The 19,516-nt window shown below is 41.4% G+C and overlaps 3 protein-coding genes across 3 annotated transcripts; all 3 read right to left on the reverse strand.

Annotated features, from left to right (window-relative positions):
- Nucleotides 1-835: 835 nt before the first annotated feature.
- On the reverse strand, nt 836-2,277 carry LOC126794606 (dehydration-responsive element-binding protein 1E-like). The gene has a single exon (XM_050521361.1). It carries the CDS (start codon nt 1,772-1,774, stop codon nt 1,043-1,045), a length of 732 nt encoding a protein of 243 aa, XP_050377318.1. The 5' UTR covers nt 1,775-2,277; the 3' UTR covers nt 836-1,042.
- A 1,472-nt stretch (nt 2,278-3,749) lies between these two features.
- LOC126795436 (dehydration-responsive element-binding protein 1B-like) lies at nt 3,750-4,818 on the reverse strand. The gene is made up of 2 exons (XM_050522276.1): nt 4,722-4,818; nt 3,750-4,507 (listed from the first exon to the last, which is right to left on the reverse strand). The coding sequence occupies exons 1-2, from the start codon at nt 4,816-4,818 to the stop codon at nt 3,750-3,752; spliced, it is 855 nt and encodes a 284-aa protein (XP_050378233.1).
- A 2,009-nt stretch (nt 4,819-6,827) lies between these two features.
- LOC126795437 (uncharacterized) lies at nt 6,828-7,502 on the reverse strand. The gene has a single exon (XM_050522278.1). The coding sequence runs from the start codon at nt 7,500-7,502 to the stop codon at nt 6,828-6,830; it is 675 nt and encodes a 224-aa protein (XP_050378235.1).
- Nucleotides 7,503-19,516: the final 12,014 nt, after the last annotated feature.

The following is a 19,516-nucleotide window of genomic DNA, read 5'->3' on the forward strand; positions in this document are numbered from 1 at the left end:
ATTATTCACCAACACCTTCTAGCTGGAGTTATCACCACTCATTACTAAGCTGATACGTAACTCCACTCAATACTAAGCTGATACGTGCATGCAACAAAACCATAGCTAAACCATAGTTAACCCAACTTTAATATTTTAATTTTTCAATTCAAACTCTTTTCATCTTCCCAAACTCTTTTCATCTTCTATCATCATCCTTCTCTCCCCCGACCACCAGTCATCGTCATAATCTTTTACTGTTCGGATTTATCTTTATCATCTCCAAAAGAATGACCCAAGTCACCCAACTACACGTCTACACATGCATCTTCTCCCTATGATTTAGTTAACTATGGTTTAGTTATAGTCTTGTTGCTTAGGCGTATCTTTATAATCTCCAAAACTCATTTCTTACGAAAATTTATTAAAAAAAAAACATAACAATTAGAAGACAAAACCAATACCAGCAACAAAGCCAAATATAGCCATTACAAAAACAAATTTTAAAACAATATACTAAAACTTAACATATAATGAAACTAAATAAATAAGTTAATAACTATGAAGTTAAACTCCCCACTAATCTTCCGCATAATAGAAACACACATGGCAACGAAAAAAGTCAATCTCATCGACAACATACCCCACCTGTAGACACATTAATATCTAAAACCATTAATATCTCACTGCATCCTATCGAGTGGTGATACACCACCTAGAAGGTGTTGGTGAGCAAAATCGAATCCATTAATATCTAAAACCAAAATATCTCACTACATTCCTCCATCCTCAAGCAACCACGTCATCATAGTTTACCAGAAAAGGCAAGAGCAAAGTCAATATTCTCGAGTAAAAGAAAAGAATCAAGTTAATTTATATGTAGAAGTTATGTACATGTCACGTTGTCAACCCTACTAGATCTTTTTTTTTGGAAATGAACCCTACTAGATCGATGACGGGCTAAAGTGAAAATAGAATGCGGAAAAATAACCATAGACGTCCACTTCAATTTGTGTTGTCCAAGTGACTAGCTACTAGCTTCAGAACCATAGATACATCCCACTCAAATGGAGTAGCTCCACAGGCTGAAGTTCTGCTCGCTTTCAACTTCATCGATTCCCCAGTAGTTCATAGTGTCCAAGTAATGACGAGGCGGAGAGAGCAGTAGTCCCTCTGCCATGCTCGTAAGCAGCCTCGGCATGTCGAAGATGGCCTCTTCGTCCTCGTAGGACCCCCTTCCGTTCTCTATCTCAACTTTCCCATTCTCATTTTCTCTCTCGTTGTCATCGTCGCAGCTGCTAGAGACGCCTCCGAACTCCTGAGGCCTAAATGTCTCAGCGGCTTCCGCGGCAGCCCTGCGAATGTCGAGCTGGTCCATAGAAGCCGGAACCGGCAAGCGCCACACGGAATCAGCGAAGTTGAGGCAAGCCTGCTTCCCTCGAAGCGCCAATGCAGCGACGTCATGAGCCCGAGCGGCCATCTCGGCTGTTGGGTACGTCCCGAGCCAAATCCTGGTCTTCTTGTTGGGCTCCCTCACCTCACACACCCACTTGTTGTTGTTCCTCCGCCTCACGCCTCGGTAGACCGGGTGGCGTGTCTCCTTGAACACTCGCCTCCCGGCTCGCTTCTTAGGCCTGCTCGAGGCCAATATGACTTCTTCTTGGTCTGAGTAAGATGAACGGCGAGTGGCGACGCTGGCGTCGGAAAACGAGGAGGAGTCGGGCTTGTCTATGGAGGAGAATGAATCTGGGGTTTTCTGGTTCGAGTCTGAGAACTGCGTACCGAAGCTACTCATCTGAGATTAGTGAGAACTGTGAGAGCAGAGAGTGTTGGTATACTGGTTCTGTTTGCTGAGTAGAATTTGTTGTGGGGAAAACTGGATAGGCTTATGGAACTAGAGTGACGAGTGGGGAGGGGCTTATATACATTTTGCTGTGGGGACCTTTTAGCTTCTGGACACGACGACCACACGGACTCACGGAGTGTTAGCGAGGATCACAGGTGGCGGTTAACGAGGCTAAGTTTCGGAAGTTTCATGGTTTGATGGTGGGGACATTCAAGACAGGTGGCGGTAAAACGAGGCAAGCTTCGGAAGATTCAGGGTCTGATGGTGGGGACATTCAGGACAGCTGGCGAGTGATAGTGCGGGTCAGGATGTGTTTTTCCGAAAATATCACGTTTTAATTTCAAGGTTAAGAAATGTTTACTTGCGTCACTTGAGTGTGAAGACAGTGTGAATGTGTGATGCTGCCGGACTATTACGAAACAGAGTCGAAACCGCACTGTAACAAGTGATCGGATTAGGTAATTCAAAATGTGGAGCTGGTTTTATTAATTGTTGAACCTTATGAAATAGATTGGATCATTGGCTTCACTTTGGAAGAAACTTTAGGGGTCACATTCATTTACTTGTGTCAGAGAGACGAACGATCTTATTAAATGTGAGTAATAAATCAAATAGAAATTATGAGTGAGTGAATAATACTTAATTGTACTAAAATCTTTTGTAATTAAAATCTAACACCTGTAAGGTGACTAAATTATGACAATATCAGTACAGTTGGTCAACGGGCCACGATTGTCGTTGTTTAACAGAACTCGTAAATAAATAAGAGGTGGAAGAAATTGTGTGACGGAATCCATTCCTGAATCCTGATTGAATAGTGTGACCCAAAGTACTCTTAATCCCATTCCTCCATCACACCAAAGAAGGCAAAGATTAAGTCACCAATGAAGAGCCGAAGGACGTGGCCGTTCCTCATCACAAATCGGATCGCCAGAGCGCATACCTGCAATGTCTTTGTACTTTCCACTTTTCCAGTGTCTTCTTCGGCTGTCTTTCACCGCAGGTTGCTATTGCAGTTATTCTGGTGATAACTTTGGGTGAGATTCCCTGGACTCGAATCAGTTGACGGAGGAGCAGCTGGGGTATCGAGGGTTCATAACCATAATTGATATGTTGTTCTTCAGGTTCAGTCTTTCATATTCCTACTAGATTTTTAGTTATGGTTTTTGACCGAATTGTGGAAATTTCGATCTGCATGTAAAAAACCAAATTTTGTTCGTTTCAAAAAAAAAAAAAAAAATTCAAATTTTGCTCTGAATGCTGACCTGCGCCATATCAAGGCTAGAAACTAGAAATTAAGGGATTCCCAAGTTGCATTCACACATTGGATCGATGTAAATTGATATAGATTTCTAGTGGTAATGAGAATAGAATTTTAACTCCTTGAAACTTTCTCAGCAACGAATTAAACCATGAATTAATTAATTAATGTAATGATAACATTAGATTGATCTGTGTATATCGAAACCCAACCTGCACTGGAAAATTCACCTCCTGGCTTTTGATTTCCATTTTCAGTGATATGCTTGACGGCGGCTCAGACAGTACGTACGGTGTTTTATGTTGACTTAATGTTTTGGTGGTTTGCAGACGACTTCTGATATTCCTTTGTCCCGTGCGCATGAGTGGCATGACTATAAAAAGAGGGAAATTTTATGCAGCCTAATCCACCAAACACACCCCCTCCCACACACCTCACCCCCATCGAATACCAGCCTCTCTATCAATCATCCAATAATCTATGTATAGCATGCGTGCAGCAGCAGAACCCATAAAAAGTGGATTTCCTGACCATAAAAGTGGATTTCTTGACCATAAAAAAGACGCAACAGTAAAACAAATGACAGTGTAGTGTTGTCCTAGGCATTCGTGACTGCAAGTTTTACACAACCTTAATTAAAAACCCACTCAAATGGAGTACTAGCTAGCTCCACATGCTGAAGTTTGGCTCGGTTTCCGGGTCATCTACTCCCCAGTTCATATTGTCCAAGTAATGAAGAGGCGGGGTGATTAGCAGACCCTCCGCCATGCTAGTCAGCAACCCTGGCATGTTGTACATGGCCTCTTCATCCTCGTAGAAGCCCTCATTCTTATTATCCATGCCTAGCGCCAGTTTCTCGTTCTCAATCTTATTATTGTCATTGTCATTATTTTTCTCATCGTTATTGTCGTCATCACAACTGCTGGAGACGCCACCAAATTCCGAAGGCCTGAAAGTCTCAGCAGCTTCAGCGGCGGCCCTGCGAATGTCAAGCTGGTCTTCAGAATCAGGAACTCGCAAGCGCCACGCGGAATCTGCGAAGTTGAGGCATGCCTTCTTTCCTCGAAGCGCCAATGCCGCAACGTCGTGTGCCCGAGCAGCCATCTCGGCCGTGGGATACGTCCCGAGCCATATCCTGGTCCTCTTATTAGGAACCCTCACCTCACACACCCACTTCTTCTTCCTCCACCTCACGCAGCGGTAGACCGGGTGGCGAGTCTCCTCCAACGCTCGCCTCCCAGCACGCCTCTTCGGCTCGCTCGCGGCCAATATGACTTCCTCCTTGTCGCAGCGAGGTAAACACGCACGTCGAGCCGTGACGCTGGCGTCTGAAAACGAGGACATCTCCGTCATCTCGGGCTTGTCGATGGTGGAGGATGAGCGGAGGGCTTGCTGGTTGGAGTCTGAGAGTTGGTTATGCACTTATGCATGCAAGTTACTGATCATATCAGTCTTATTGAGTAATGAGAGAGTAGAGCTAGATAAGTAGATAGAGTACGTATAGAGTCAAGTGTGATATGTTGGTATATATAAGACGAAACCTAAACCGACGAGGACGTCCTGGACGTTTCGGGAAGAGGCAGGTTTATAAAACTGTCACTGACGTTAAGATGTGCTTGACTGATATTATAAAACCTGATAGGTTAAGGGACTGGTTGCTACTTGCAAGTGTGACGCTGCTAGCTAAGATCCCCTGTCGTCCCTGGAGGATACCATGCAGGCATGCAGGCATGCACAGTGGACGCTGAACAGACAGCGTAGGGTGGGCTCGTTATATTTGGGTTTTTAGGATGGGTTGCCCTTCCAGGATTGTGCGTCACGGGCTCCACCGTTCCAGTCTCCCTCATCCCTTTATCTTAAACATGAACCCATAGGCGGATCAGCTTCTTGAAGTAGATACATGAACCCAGCCCTTCTTGTCCAAAAAAAGGAAGATACATATTAACCCTCGAGTTATTTCTCACATTGTTAATTGTTTGATCGTGACAACTTATTCCGATTTCTGGCTTTCAACCTTTCGTAAATATATATGAACATATGCGATTCTAGTTCAGTTTGTGTCTTGAAATGACAAAGGAAGTGCAAAACCACTTTAGTTTCACCACTTCAAGTTTTTGGTCAGTTTTCTTTGTTGATTGTTACTCGCTGACTCTCCAATATCATAGGCGAAGCTCGTATAAAATAAAAAAATTCATAGGCAAAGCGTGAGAATGAGTATTCCATTAGGATGTCAATTGTTAACGCTACACATTTTAATAGGCTAAACATCATGATTGTTCGTCGTTTTAGAATCCGATTGGCCCAAAAGCCAATTGCAGATATTATTAGCCCACAAAGGTAGTTTGGTAAGTTTATGGTTACACTCTATTTATCTCTATAAATACGCATCTCCTCTTCATATCAAGGTAACCCTCATAAGCCTCTTATACTATGGGTGGGCACAGGACGGGATGGGACGGGACGGGGCTCATCCCACGTCCCGTCCCACTCATTTGAATCGGGACGGGATCAGGACGGGACGAGAGTTTTTAAGAATGTATCACACTCGGGATTAATCCCGGTTAGGACAGGATGAGATCGGGGCGGGACGGGACAAATCCTATTTTCTTATGAAGTTAAATTAAAACCTATATTTTTACTTTTTCATTAACAAAGTAACATTCAATAATGAAATTTTAACAAAAAAAATGCATATTATATTCAAATTATTGTAATTTACCATTATTATTTGAGTTGATATAATTTTGGAGTTATTAAAAACATAAATTAGTTTTATTTTGATACAAATATATAAGAATTTTTAAGTTTTCATTAAAGGTGGGACATGAAGGGACGAAGCGGGATATAAATTATTCGTTCCACGTCCCATCCCACTATTATGAAACGGGACGGGATCAGGACGGGACGAACGTTTTTGGACCTCTGTCCAGTCCCGTCCCTATGAATTTCGGGACGGGATCGGGATTTCCCTTTTTATGCCCACCCCTATCTTATAATCCACTCACACATATCCTAGTCTATCTTTGTTGACTTAGGCATTGTAGCGTTGAAGGCCGGTCAACCCAGTCTTCACCCTGTAACGCCGTTGTAATCGGAGAGCTTCATCAGTTCGCCGAAGTTCCCCCACAGGAAATCCGACGTAACATTTGGCGCTAGAAGGAGGGTACTCATGGGAACGCCCTCATAGCTCTTTGCGAGCCATTCTACTGAAAATATTTCTTCTCCAGTCACCCACTATCTCCAAAGTCTTCTGGGTTGTTTGATTTAAAGAGTTTTCGGAGAGAGAATGATCTATTTTCTCCTCTACCACTGATTTGCAGGCATCATAGTGCCTCTCCCGCAGCCGACGTACTCACCAAACTCCAGCAAGCCAACACCGGCTTCGATGACGTCCGACGACCGTCAGAAGAACCCCCACCCGCCACTGCGACTCACACCCATAATTACTTTGGGCACTCAGAGCCACTCTTCATCTCGGCAGTGGCTACATCCCAGAGCTTGTCCTCCATGTTTAGTTGCAACGCACTAGGCCAAACCCAACGGAAAGTGAAACAAAACTAAGGCCGGCCTTGAGATTTCCGGGGCTCGAAGCGACGAGAAAAATTGGGGCCCCTTGTCAAAATTTTTTTTTGAAACAATAAATATTTTGAAACAACAAAACATAGCAATACAACTTTCAATAATAATAAAATGATAGCATGTTTGAAACAAAAATATAAAAGTTACAAATATCAGTATCTTTTACTTCAAAATTGCCCTTCTTGCATTCTTGGAAGCAAAAATGTCAATTAAGCACGAAGACTCAAGCTTTTCCGCCAACTCCTTTTCAATCGATAACATAGCCAAACCATTCAGTCTTTCTTGAGACATAGTTGATCGAAGATAAGATTTGATCAACTTTAACTTCGAAAAGCTTCTCTCAGCACATGCAACTGTAACATGTATGGTTAACAAAAGTTTGTAAGCAATCCAAGCATTTGGGTAGCAACCATCCATTTGCTTCAAGTAGCTCAACACATCAATTGCTCTTCGTGCTTCTTTTGGTATAGACCCTTTCAAATAGCTCAACTCTTCAAATAGTTCAGCCCCAATAATGTTAGATTCATCACCATAATTGAACAACTTTTCAAGATTCATACAAAAGTTCATCAATGTTTCATCATCTGTGGACTTCAACTTCTCCCACTTGAATAAAAGCCCAAAATCTTCTTCATATTTCTTAAACTGTTCAAATGTACTTTGAAGTGAAGAAAGTGCTTGATCAATAATATAATAGAAGTAACCAACCTTAAATGATTCAATAGCAGCTTGTGTCACCTCTTCATTGTCAATGTCGCTTTCGTCATAATGCTTCTTCTTAATTGGTCTATTTTCACGAAATTCAGTTACAATTCCCATCTCACTTGCAATTCCCATCTCACTTGCAATTTTTTAGCTTTGATCAAGGCCTTATCAAATCCATTTTCTCTATAGTTCTGCACAAAAGAAATAAGCTTTGCCAATTCCTGAACAACATCGACGTGCATGTCCTCTGATTGAAGAAGTTTACTCACAATATTAATAGCATTCACCAGTTCATACCAAATAACCATGCCAAATAAGAACTCAAAATTCTTCATCTCATGTTTCGCCAGGCATTGAGCATCAGACTTTGTTTTAGAATCAACACCATTTTCCCCAAGTAAGCTAATGCATCTCTTATTTTGGGAGCTTGGAATCTAAATGCTTTCACACTTTTAACATGACTTTCCCATCGTGTTTTAGATAATGACTTAAGAGTAAGACCCTGCACATAGTCCTTGAACACTTGCCATCGCTTTGTAGAAGATGAGAAGAATGAGTATATTTGTTGCACCACTCCAAAAAAATAATCAGCTTTGTCATCACAATTAGCCATATCAGAAATAGCAAGATTCAAACTATGACAACCACAAGGGGTATATAATGCTCTAGGATTTACCTCAAGAAGCCTGTTCTGCACACCTTTATGTTTACCCCTCATATTAGAACCATTGTCATATCCTTGTCCTCGTATATCACCAATATTCAGTTTATGATTGTGCAATGTATTCTTAAGCTCATTAAACAATCCAAGCCCCGATGTATCATCCACTTTTAGAAACTGTAAAAAAAAAACTCTCTTACCACAATCAGACTTGATGTAACATCAACACACCGGATGATAAGAGATATTTGTTCCTCATGACTCGCATCTGGAGTGCAATCAAGTATAACAGAATAGTACACAGCTTCTTTGATTATTGCAATGATGGAAGCCTTTACCTCATTTGCTAGTACTTGAATAATTTCATTTTGGATCTTGTGACTCAAGTAATGGTAATGGGTTTCCTTCTTTGACACACGTTGAACATGTTCTTGCATCACCGGATCAAATTCAGCAATCATCTCAATCATTTGTAAGAAAATTCCATTTCTCTCCTCATACAATTTTTCATTATCCTCACGAAAGGCCAAATTTTTTTCTGCAGGTCTTTTCACAATCGCAAGGATCCTCAATAGTACTTTCCGCCAATGTTCTTTCTCCTTCTTTATTTGCTCTTCCACACCTTGATTAATTGTGGCATGCTTTTTCAATCTTGTTTCCAATTCGACCCAACTAGTAAAGCAATTGATGTGATGATCATTTTTTTCATGACTAGCAAGTCTTTGACCGATATTCCTCCAATCATTCAATTCTTCATTTGCAAGTTTACCCAGTATACTCTTGTTGTGATTTTTCTTGAACAATTTACAACAAAAGCAAAACACCTTGTCCAAGGAAATCGAGTACACAAGCCACATCCTGTTCCGCTTTTCGCCATTAGGAAAAATACGAAAATATTGTGAGGAACTAAAATGTCTCCCCAAGTCATCAACATGATATGTGAAATCATTCTCTCTTTTAGGACCCTTTTCGACCAAAAATTCTATGACATTTTGCTTAATCTCACCCCAATTTCCAGGATCATCAACATCAAATGGAAAAGTAAATTCAGCATCTTGTTGATCCTCTTCAACAACAACCATGTCGTCCTCATTTACCGGAACATCTGGTTCTTCCCCTCCACCACTATCATTAACAGATTGATGAAGGACTGGTTCCTCATTTAAACATGGTTCTTCATTCAAACCCGGTTCCTCATTCAAACCAGGTTCCTCATTCAAATCTGGTTCCTCGTTTAAATCTTGTTCCTCATTCAAACCTTGAATTGCTTCAACATTCTCATTCTCATATGTAGAAGCTTGTGCTTGTTGATTAATTGACTGAAAAAATTACTTATAGGTCGAATAGTTTTTGCTTGAACCTTCTTTAGCGCCTCCCTCCTCTGAATCTCTTTTCTTTTTTTAGCCCCAGAAGGATACTTCCTGATTGGAGCCATATAGCACCCTGCAAAATATAACAAAATTGTTGTCATAATCTGATAAAACCATAGAAAACAGATAATAATGTTCAATTTGTATCATGAGCATGACCTCGCCACCATATTTTTCATTCCAAAAACTAGGAAGCCCATACAATATAAATTTCTTGACGGCCAGAAAACACAATATGATATACAAAAGAAGAGATGCAATATGAATAACATGGAAAGGCTACCATAACTAACAACTACAATATGTAAACAAAGCAACCAATTAAAACTAAGTTTCATCAAGCCAAGCACGCAATAATCTCCTGGAAATTCGTTTTTCTTACAATTCATTCAATCATTTAGAGTTCTAGACATTTCTACATCCTATATGAATCAAAGATTGGCAAATTCTTTTCCATTCACCGGACGATTGCTTCGGAAAAAACCAAATGAGCCAGAAATCCAAACACTGATGGAATCTATCAATCTAATATCTAAGCTCAGATCTGTATCGAAAAACACACATACATCTTCAGCTTACCAAACACCACAGATTTCCAATCTTTCTTCCTACTTTTTCCAAACAAAAGCATATACAAAATTGAAAAGAATTGAAAGGGGAGATTAGTAATGTACTGGAGAGAGATTGGCCGAAGGGCCGGCGGTGTTGAGAATCTTCGAGAAGTCCCGGAGCTGTGACGAAATTTTTTTTTACAGAGGAGAGAATCAGAGAAAGAGAGGAGGAGAGAAAGTCAGAAAATTGAAAAGGAGAGAAGAACGTGGCCTCCTTCTTTCACGACCCAGTTTTTTTTTTTACTGTGTGTATATGATTAATTTTGAGGCCCTTAAAATTGGTGCTTTAGTGGCTTTAGCCCGAGGCCGGCCCTGAAGATAGAAGAACGTGACCTCCTTCTTTCACGACCCAGTTTTTTTTTACTATGTGTATTTGATTAATTTTGGGGGCCCTTAAAATTGGGGGCCCAAAGCTAGTGCTTTAGTGGCTTTAGCCCAAGGCCGGCCCTGAACAAAACCTCATAGATCGATTCGAATGGCCTCCTCATCTCCCTCCTCCTCGCCAGCAAACGACGTCGTTTTGTCCGCCGCCAGAGCCTTTGCGCGGGAGGCCTCGTTGCTATTCCAGTCCGGCTAGTTCGATCAGTGCCTCACGGCGATGCATAAGTCCCCCGGCGATGCAGGAGTACCTCAAAAGATGGTTGTTGAGATGATCACCTGGTCGGCTCATCGTCACCCGCCTGATAGTGGCGACATGGTTATTGGTGCCATCCTTCTCCTATGGAGTTTTTCTATTTCTGTAGTTATTGATTCTTTCCAGATACTAACCTCTCCGATTATGCTGTTTCACTTCTCTGGGGACCTCTGCTTCTGGAGTTGCTCCTTGTTTTGGTGGCCACTTGCCCGTTACCAACTCAGATTCTCATATGGCTCATTCTCCGCAGACAAGCCTGAGAAGGAAGAATCCAGTGTTCCATGACCAAGAGCTCCACTGCCGGCAGCTGAAGAAAGTCCCAAATGATCTGGGCACCCATAGTGGGGCTCCTATGTTGATCAACTTCTGTATGTCAGCTTCTTTCCCTTTTATATACAATTCCACTAATGTTCTGGGTTTGAATGAGGCTCAACCACGTATGTTCCACTACAATTTGTGTCACATATTACTCTGGACGCCTATCATTGGTTCTCACATATATGTTGACGCTCTTGTAAAGTTCAATCGCTTTGGTGAGGGTAACATATCCACACCCACCTCACCATGTGTCTACGAAAGGGGTAAGCAATTTAGTGTGGCAACCCCTACTTTGTGATTACCAGTTACTCTCCACAACCGTGCCTGTTAAATATTCCGGAGCTCAATGCCAACATCCGGGGCAAGTGTATGCCTCATCTGTCAGCTTACAAATGTCATCACTTGGCCGCACCCATGAAACAACTTGAGGTATGCATGAGGCATAAGATTTGCTAGCTTACCACATGTCTCAGGCGGTGCTATATATACATGATCTCCCGTGCTACTTTCATACATGAATGTAGTTGTGCTACGAACACATTCTACATATACTTGTTGTTGCTATACTTCAATGACTCCGAGGCGCCACCACATACATGATATAGCTCCATATGTCAACATTAAGTGTAAGCTTTATGGGTACGTTTTTCACTTACCGACATACATGTACTTCCCCGGTGAGGTACAACTACCACTAAGACGCTTTCTTATATGTGCAATGAGATCTATGTGTCCACACATTTATATATTTCCTAGGTGTGGTACAACTACCACTGGGATGTTTCCTTATATGGACTTATTCAACATCCGCCTACTGCGTTCAATATGTTATCTCCTTCGGGCACATTCTTATTTTCCCTCGGTGAGGCACAACTACAACCAAGGACTATTCTTATTTATATATTTCCCCGGTGAGATACAACTGCCACCGGGACGCTTTCTTATATGGGGGAGCTATATGTCCGGGCACTTATCTATTTCCTCGGTGAGATACAACTGCCATCGGGACATTTTTTTATATGCAATGGGTTTTTTCGGGGCTCAATGACCGACATGGAGTCCCGTGCATTCACTCTTTATGTTATCTACGACATCTTCATGCCTCTCCAGTACACTTCCCTTTACACTTGACTCTTTATCACATTATCGTCATATACGTTTCCATTACGCCATATATTCTACATTATTATTGAGCATGCGTGTTACACTTGCACATATCCACATATGTCACGCCACACGGTAACGCCTACGGGCTAATATCTAAATGGTTACACCCAATGTTTATCTACGTGCGTACACTTTATGCCCTTGAATAGCCTATTGTTCATATTTTTACATATGCTTGTTTAACTCACTCTCTTTTGATGATCACTCTCTCCACGAGTACTAAAACCCACGGCTCTGCCCTGGTCGCACCGGCTCAGGCAGCACTCGCCTCGGCCCCGGTTGCATCTGCCCCGACCTTTATCTCCGCGGGTAAGATGGCACACATATTTTTACATATTTTTAATAGCATCGCCTCGCCTCCTCAAAGGCCCCACGTTTGTCCCTGGCACTAGAGGCCAGACCCCAGGTCGGGCTAGCTACTTGTCCCGGCAGGTCTTGGTGTCTACCGCTGGGTGACATCCCTTGTATGGGGACTATGGGAACTCATCATGATACTCTGGATTGAATTAAATCGCTGAACCAGGCCAATCTCTAGATCTATGGATGCTCTGAGCATGCTAGTTAGCCCACGAGCCTAGCCCCAAGATCCTAGGTCACTCTCCAGATCCAGGGATCTCCGATGTTAGTTAACCCATGTACCTAACTGCGTTTGTTAGTTAACCCTTGTCTAACATTGAGATCCTGGTCACTCTCCAAGTCCTAGGCCACTCTCCAGGTTGATGATGCTCGCGCACCTGGTTAACCCATGCGCTCAATGCGGAGGTCCTCGACCAGATCCATGGGTGTCCCATACGGTCAGTACCTGACCTGGCGGTCAACACCTGACCCCAACATACCTAGGTCACTCCAGATCTATAGACGCTCCGAGCGTGCTAGTTAACCCACGTGCCTAGCCCTGAGGTTCTAGATCACTCTTCATGGCCACGAATTGGCCGACCTGGATCCCGAGAAATTTGAACTTGGGTATTACGCCAAAGATGGAGATATGAAAACTTCTTCTCCAGGTCATATCTCCAGGTAAATAGAGAATTAATTGCTATTTTATACCTTGGTTCAACAAAATTGTTGTCAGGTCTCCTTAAAATAGGTACACTCCCCGGCACAGCCCCGGCCACACCGTCCCTGGTCGTATCTTGCCCCGGCCGCACCGGCCCCTTCGACCGCCTCGGCCGGATCCGGGGACGCACTTACACAACACCCGGCCTGGTTTCTACAACTCTGGACTCCGGGGGACTTGTGCCTCCGCTTTGCCATGACCCGAATACCGGGGAATTTATGTTTCACTTGCCACACGATCACATGTGTTACACGCATACTCGCCTTGCCCTGGTTGCACCGACTTGACTTGACTTCAAAGGAATTATGTCTGGTTTGACCCTATACGTGGGTACGTAGGCACTCTAGCACTTAGAGGCAACCATATGTCACCAACATCGCCATCTAATCCCTCGGATCACCACCATCTATGGCACACATCACCATATGGTCCCCCGAACCATGCCACATCTATCGAAGACACCGCCATATGGTCCCCTGGACCACACCACACATATCGAAAACATCGCCATATGGTCACCTGGACCACGCCACACCTATAGAACGCATCGCCATATGATCCCTCGGATCACGTATTTCCATATGTCAGCACGTCGTATACGCTGCCACATGCTCCTCAGGATTATAACATTCGCTTGTCTCGATTTTAGTTCTCCCGGAACCGTACTTATTTCCTCGTCTGGTCTCTCCGGGGCCTGACATCTTTTCACCGGTCCGTCCCTATCATACGGAGACTGGAGGACTTATACATTATGCATCTTATGCACGCTCATTATATTATGCATGCTCGTCGTGCACCACGTGCATACTCATCGTGCACCACTTTTATGCTCATCATGCATCGCCATCAGATGTCCCACAGACCATACTCACATCATTGTGCATGTTTCTTTACGCCTGGTCCGCCCCTCTCTTGCATGGGACTTGGGGGACTGGGGACTGGTAGCGTAGCCGCTGGTGCTCCGACACTCGTTCGGGCTCACACTCTCGATGTTTTATTTGATAAAATCTTCACCGAAGAAAGTCTCTTGACCGGGAATTTGGGGACTTGTTAACGCTACGCCCTTTAATGGGCTAAACATCGTGATTGCTTGCCGCTTTAGGATTTGATTGGGTGATAGAGCGTTTTGTTAGAACGTCTATAAAATACCCTGAAAAACATCATCGTTAGTATAGAATAAACAGGGATCGTTCAGTCCGGGGAATCAAAAGGGCCTCAACACTTATCATGTTATTGGGGGATTTGATTTGGATTCTAAAACTACAACTTAAAGTAAATCCTAAATTACTTATATACAATTGATCAACCATTCATCACATAACCAAAACACGAATTCTACTCAAGAAACATGTATCACACGTATAGAACAACATATAGGCAGCGACTTATTTCGATTATATCGAAGTCCATTTCAATTCCAATTCTAATTAGAGTCCGAAGCGGTTCATCTAATCGTTAAGACTTCTTAATTATTTAGAATCAACGAAGCGTTCAATCCTAAACATATGCTAAAAAGAGTTCAACATAATGAAGCATACTAGTTAAACAACAAAGTAGCACATAAGCACATTAAGTCGAATTGGAGACATGTAAGCAAGCATGGCGTCACTCATCTTGATTAAACATGCAAATTCCTAGAACTATCACAAGTATCAATAATTGAAACACGAAGCGCATATTCAATCAATGAACACTTTGATGAATGAAATCGCAACCTTAGGAGAACCATGGCATTGGCTTCCTCAAGCATTGATTTAGATGCACAAATTCAAGGAATAAATTGAAATAAAACCTAAATAAAAATCGGAAATCCTACTGCCCATAGATGCTACACACGGATTCATACATCTTTCATGAGTTTATACAATCAAAACATAAAACCAAATAAGTCTTAATTTATGCTCTTCATATATAAAACCGAAAATAACATCCAATGATTCATACAATAAATTCGAAATTTGCAGAAAACCAAAAGAAAATTTACAAGCCATGGATGAATCACACATTAGGAACCTTGAATGAAGGAGGAAGATGTATTCGGTGGTGGAAGAGGCAAGAGGATGGCACGACAAAGATGGAGATGGATGAAGATTTTGGCTCGAATTTCCTGGATGTATTTGGGCAGCAATTCGGCTGTGTTTGTGAGAGAATGGTGATGCCAAATATGAAGGGAGGCCGTGCCTTTTATAGAGGAAGGAGGAGAGGAGGGGCTGCTAGGGTTTTGATGGGCTGATCCATGTATGCACGGATATGATCTTTTCTCTTTAATTGGATCGAATGGTTGCCGTTCTTTTCCTTGTAGAACAAGCTCTTATCTCCTTGGCTGAATTAGATAGCACGGCAAGAACTTCTTCTCCTTGAATTATCTCTTAAAATTCGAAATTAATTCCCTTTAAATCCTGAATGGTAGCTCGGCATTGATCTTCTTTATTCCTTGAATTATCTCTTCAAATCTGAAAATAAGAAAAGAAAAACATAAGTAAGAGATAATTCATTCGAAAATCATGTCTTAATCTAGACAATAGTTATCTTAAAAAGACACATGTAATAAATGAGCTCAACTAGATTATGAAAGTTTCTAATTTGCAAAAAGGAAACTTACTAGAACAAGAAAGTTCATTTAGAAAAGTTTCGTAATAAGAGTTTGAGTTCAAGTAGGACTTTCCAAAATGGTACGTTTCCTAGTCTAACAAGGATTCCTAATGCAAACATGACTCTCAAGATATCGCCAATGCGACCAAAACGTAGAAAGATGAAGACTCCTAATCCAACTAGGTTTCCTAGTCCTATAAGGATTCCTTCTCAAACTAGGACTCTAGACCAATTCTTCGTTTTAAACTCGTTTAAGCACAAATACACATCCATAACCGTCCAAGACTCCTATTATGACTCAATGACTCGATATTACAACAATAAGGATTAACAAAAGTACAAATGGAGGTAAACACATATTAAGAACGTAGTAGAAAGTGCTCCTATCATTGGGCCAAAAGCCCATTGCATGTATTATTAGCCCACAAGGGCAATTTGGTAAGTTCACTAGTTACACCCTATTTATATCTATAAATACGTCTCTCCTCTCTACATCAAGGTAAGCCTCCTAAGCCTCTTACCACACATATTATAGTCTATCTTTGCTGAGTTAGGCATCAAAGTGTTGAAGGCCGGCCAACCCGGTCTTCATCCTGTAACGTCGTGTGCTTGTAGTTTACAGGTAATCGGAGAGCTTCATCGGTTCGCCGGAGTTCCCCCGCCGAAAACCCGACGTAACAGCAATTCAACGTCAGTGCTCTTTAATTTAAGTATGTGTTTAAATTTAAGTGTGTCTAAATTTAATGTGTATTTCAATTTCATCTTAATAAATAAATTATATTTTTATTTCTCGAAAAATTGAAATTACATAAAATTTAAATTTAGTACAATACTATAACTATCATGGAAATAAGACGCGGCTTGGGTGACTTGGGTGAAAACAATCCGAATATGTTTCATCGCTAGGTTGATCTTGACTAGCTCCTCCTTCATTAAAGATTTCTAGTTTTCTCTTGGTAAAATACCTTTTTCGAGATTGGGGTCATAGCCTCCAAATCCATTGTCATGATCCTTGTGTCATTCTCTTGTTTCTTCAATTGTAACTCTTCTTCCGCCCTTGCTTCCTTCCACTTTTTAATGTCTATGTACTTCGCGTAATAATTAACCTCACTTTCATTATACACTAGCCTCTTGGCGTGTCATGATGCTTGGTCACTTGCAATGGTATGCAAAACCTCAACTCATTGCTCAATAGGAGTCTTACCTGTTTCTTTTGACGCCTAGCTTCCTTTGTCACCTTGGTTCCCATTGGTCTAGGCGGACTCGAGGAAACTGTCGTGTTGCTTTAAGGAGTCTCATTCACTTGGTCTTCATCCAAATTGATGGTTGGAGATGATTCGGTTGCGGAATGAGTAGCATCGTAACTACTTGCATACGGAGATGGAGTAGTAGGTAGCACCGCAACAAAAGATGAATGATCCTTAATCATTTCCCAACATTCAAAGTGTGTAAACTTTTTCTTCTTGGCATTATAGTAACATAATTGAGCTTGTCGTTCATAATGAAAAACTTATATTAGGTACATATTTAATTACATAATTTAAATAAATTGGATAAAACAAATAATGTAACCAAATTGATATATTAAAACAAATAATGTAAACAATGCTACATATTTAAACAAATTAGATATATATAAATTACATAATTTAATTATATATAATATCGAATAAAAATTATAATATTTGATAAAACAATGTAAACTTACTTCATCTATTAACGAAGTGCCGCTAGCTACACGTTATCGTACCGCCACCAAACATTTGCCCCATTTTTGCAATTTGTCTCTCTTTTGTTTGTTACCGTCGTATTCATCAACGCTATGACGAACAAAAGAGATGCACATTTGTAAATCTTCGAAAGGAAACCAGCCCATTGTTTTGGAAATAAAATACTAAACGAAATGAGAGAGGAGATGGAGGAAGATGTGAAATTTGTTGTGCATAAATTGGTGTGAGTTGATCTAAAATTGTAGCATTTATAGGCAAAGTTTTGGAGAGATTTGAAAATTTTGGGATTTGTTTACTATTTTTTGGGTTTGTTTCCGTTCTGATCAAATAATAGCCGTTGCCTATGAATTCTAACCGTTCAATCGAAATTTTTGATTCAAATAGAAGGCTCATATCTATTAAACCGTTGAAGTTTGATTGCCCACCGTTAAGCCACATGTCACTCATTCATTGATCCTTTTTCTTTTTAAAAACTTTTTTATTCATTGCACACATTTAACAAAAGAAAAAGGAACGTGTGTAACATCACCCACGTTCCGTGGGCTCCGCCAGGTAGGCAAGCAAACCCATTGTCGCCAGTGCGAGCTCGAATCTGGGTTTGCTCGAGCAAACCCACCGGTCCTACCTCCTGCTCGAACACCACGTGCTGATCTGCTCGCCCGTGCAGAGGCTCTTATAGAGCTAGTACGTAGATATATATGGGAACTGAAAAGTATGTAAATAATGACGCATGGAGGCACATTGGCACTCCGACTCTTGAACTATTATTAATACCAGCTGCTAGGCTACTCGATCTGAGGGAATTGAGGGAAAACTTCCCTAACTCTGTGGACATGCATTTTCTGATCGACTAGAAGTAGAAAATGATATTTTAATTACTGCTTTGGGGTTGCATTAAAATGCCTGTACTCTTTGCGGATGGTAGCTAGGTTACAGAGATTGCTGAAGCTGCAAACAATAATTACTCGGTAGAAATTGTGGAATTTTTATTGTTTCATATTAAGATGCACAAGTTGTTCTTCATGATTCAGGAGTACTGATGATGAATTAGCCGAGAAACATTGCGCAACAGCTTTATTAACTGGCAAAATTTCGCATTTCCATACAGATATCTCATATGAGTCATATCTGTTTACTCTATATATTCTCTTATTTCTCTACGTCCATGGTGTTCAGGTTATGTTTTATTGCTTTCACATTAATAAAATTGAAGACTAAAAGCTCATCCAAATATCTCATTTTACGTGAAGTCTTGGTCGACCAATTGCAATGTACGTGAGCCAACTCCATGATATATTATATATAGATATCCACCCACCGTGGCCGGCACCATCACCGCCGCTAGCTCTTACTGTCCTGGGATAGTGCAGTAGTTGTATTTGACCAGTTCATCCTTGCCGATCGAGGGTCGTGTACATAGTACATCATGAGTCATGACTCTCTCCTCCCTCAAGAGTGTGCAGTGACTGCAGTCCTTTGTTTACAACTTACAGCTGACACTAGTTGAGATATTTCGTGGCAAAACTGATAGGGACGACGAGGCAATCAGGAGATCGATCAGATAGATGCACAGACCAGAACATTAGGCCCGAATGACACAACGCATATACAGAAACCTGACCCATCATCAATCGGTCAGCACAAATAAAGCGTCAATGCATCATAGCCGAATAAATTTCCAAACAAGCTAGCTCATAATATGGATGTTTAGGTGTCCTCATAACTCTTAAGTTGTTATTTTACGTTCCATTTTCTGTCTAAAATCGAGCATATAATGCTCACAGGAACACTTTAAAATTAATTAGCAAGCTAGTGATCACAGAGAATTGAAAGCTAGCTTCTTCATCTTAAAAGAAAGCATAGAATTGTACAAATCGGCTAGGACTGAGCATTAACCGATTTGAAATGGATAAACCGGCCGAACCGGACTGAAAAAGTGGTCAGGTTAACCAAATCGTATTAAACAATCTGGAAAATGACTAAAACCGCACTAAAACCGAATATAA

This window comes from Argentina anserina, chromosome 5 (genome assembly GCF_933775445.1).
Source record: "Argentina anserina chromosome 5, drPotAnse1.1, whole genome shotgun sequence".
Classification (NCBI taxonomy): domain Eukaryota; kingdom Viridiplantae; phylum Streptophyta; class Magnoliopsida; order Rosales; family Rosaceae; genus Argentina; species Argentina anserina.

Coding starts and splice junctions, on each gene's coding strand:
- LOC126795437 (XM_050522278.1), bottom strand. CDS start 7,502: ATGGGAATTGCAAGTGAGATGGGAATTGTAACTGAATTTCGTGAAAAT.
- LOC126795436 (XM_050522276.1), bottom strand. CDS start 4,818: ATGCCTGCATGCCTGCATGGTATCCTCCAGGGACGACAGGGGATCTTA. Junction 4,508..4,721: donor CCAGTCCCTTAACCTATCAG/GTTTTATAATAT, acceptor TGCATGCATAAG/TGCATAACCAACTCTCAGAC.
- LOC126794606 (XM_050521361.1), bottom strand. CDS start 1,774: ATGAGTAGCTTCGGTACGCAGTTCTCAGACTCGAACCAGAAAACCCCA.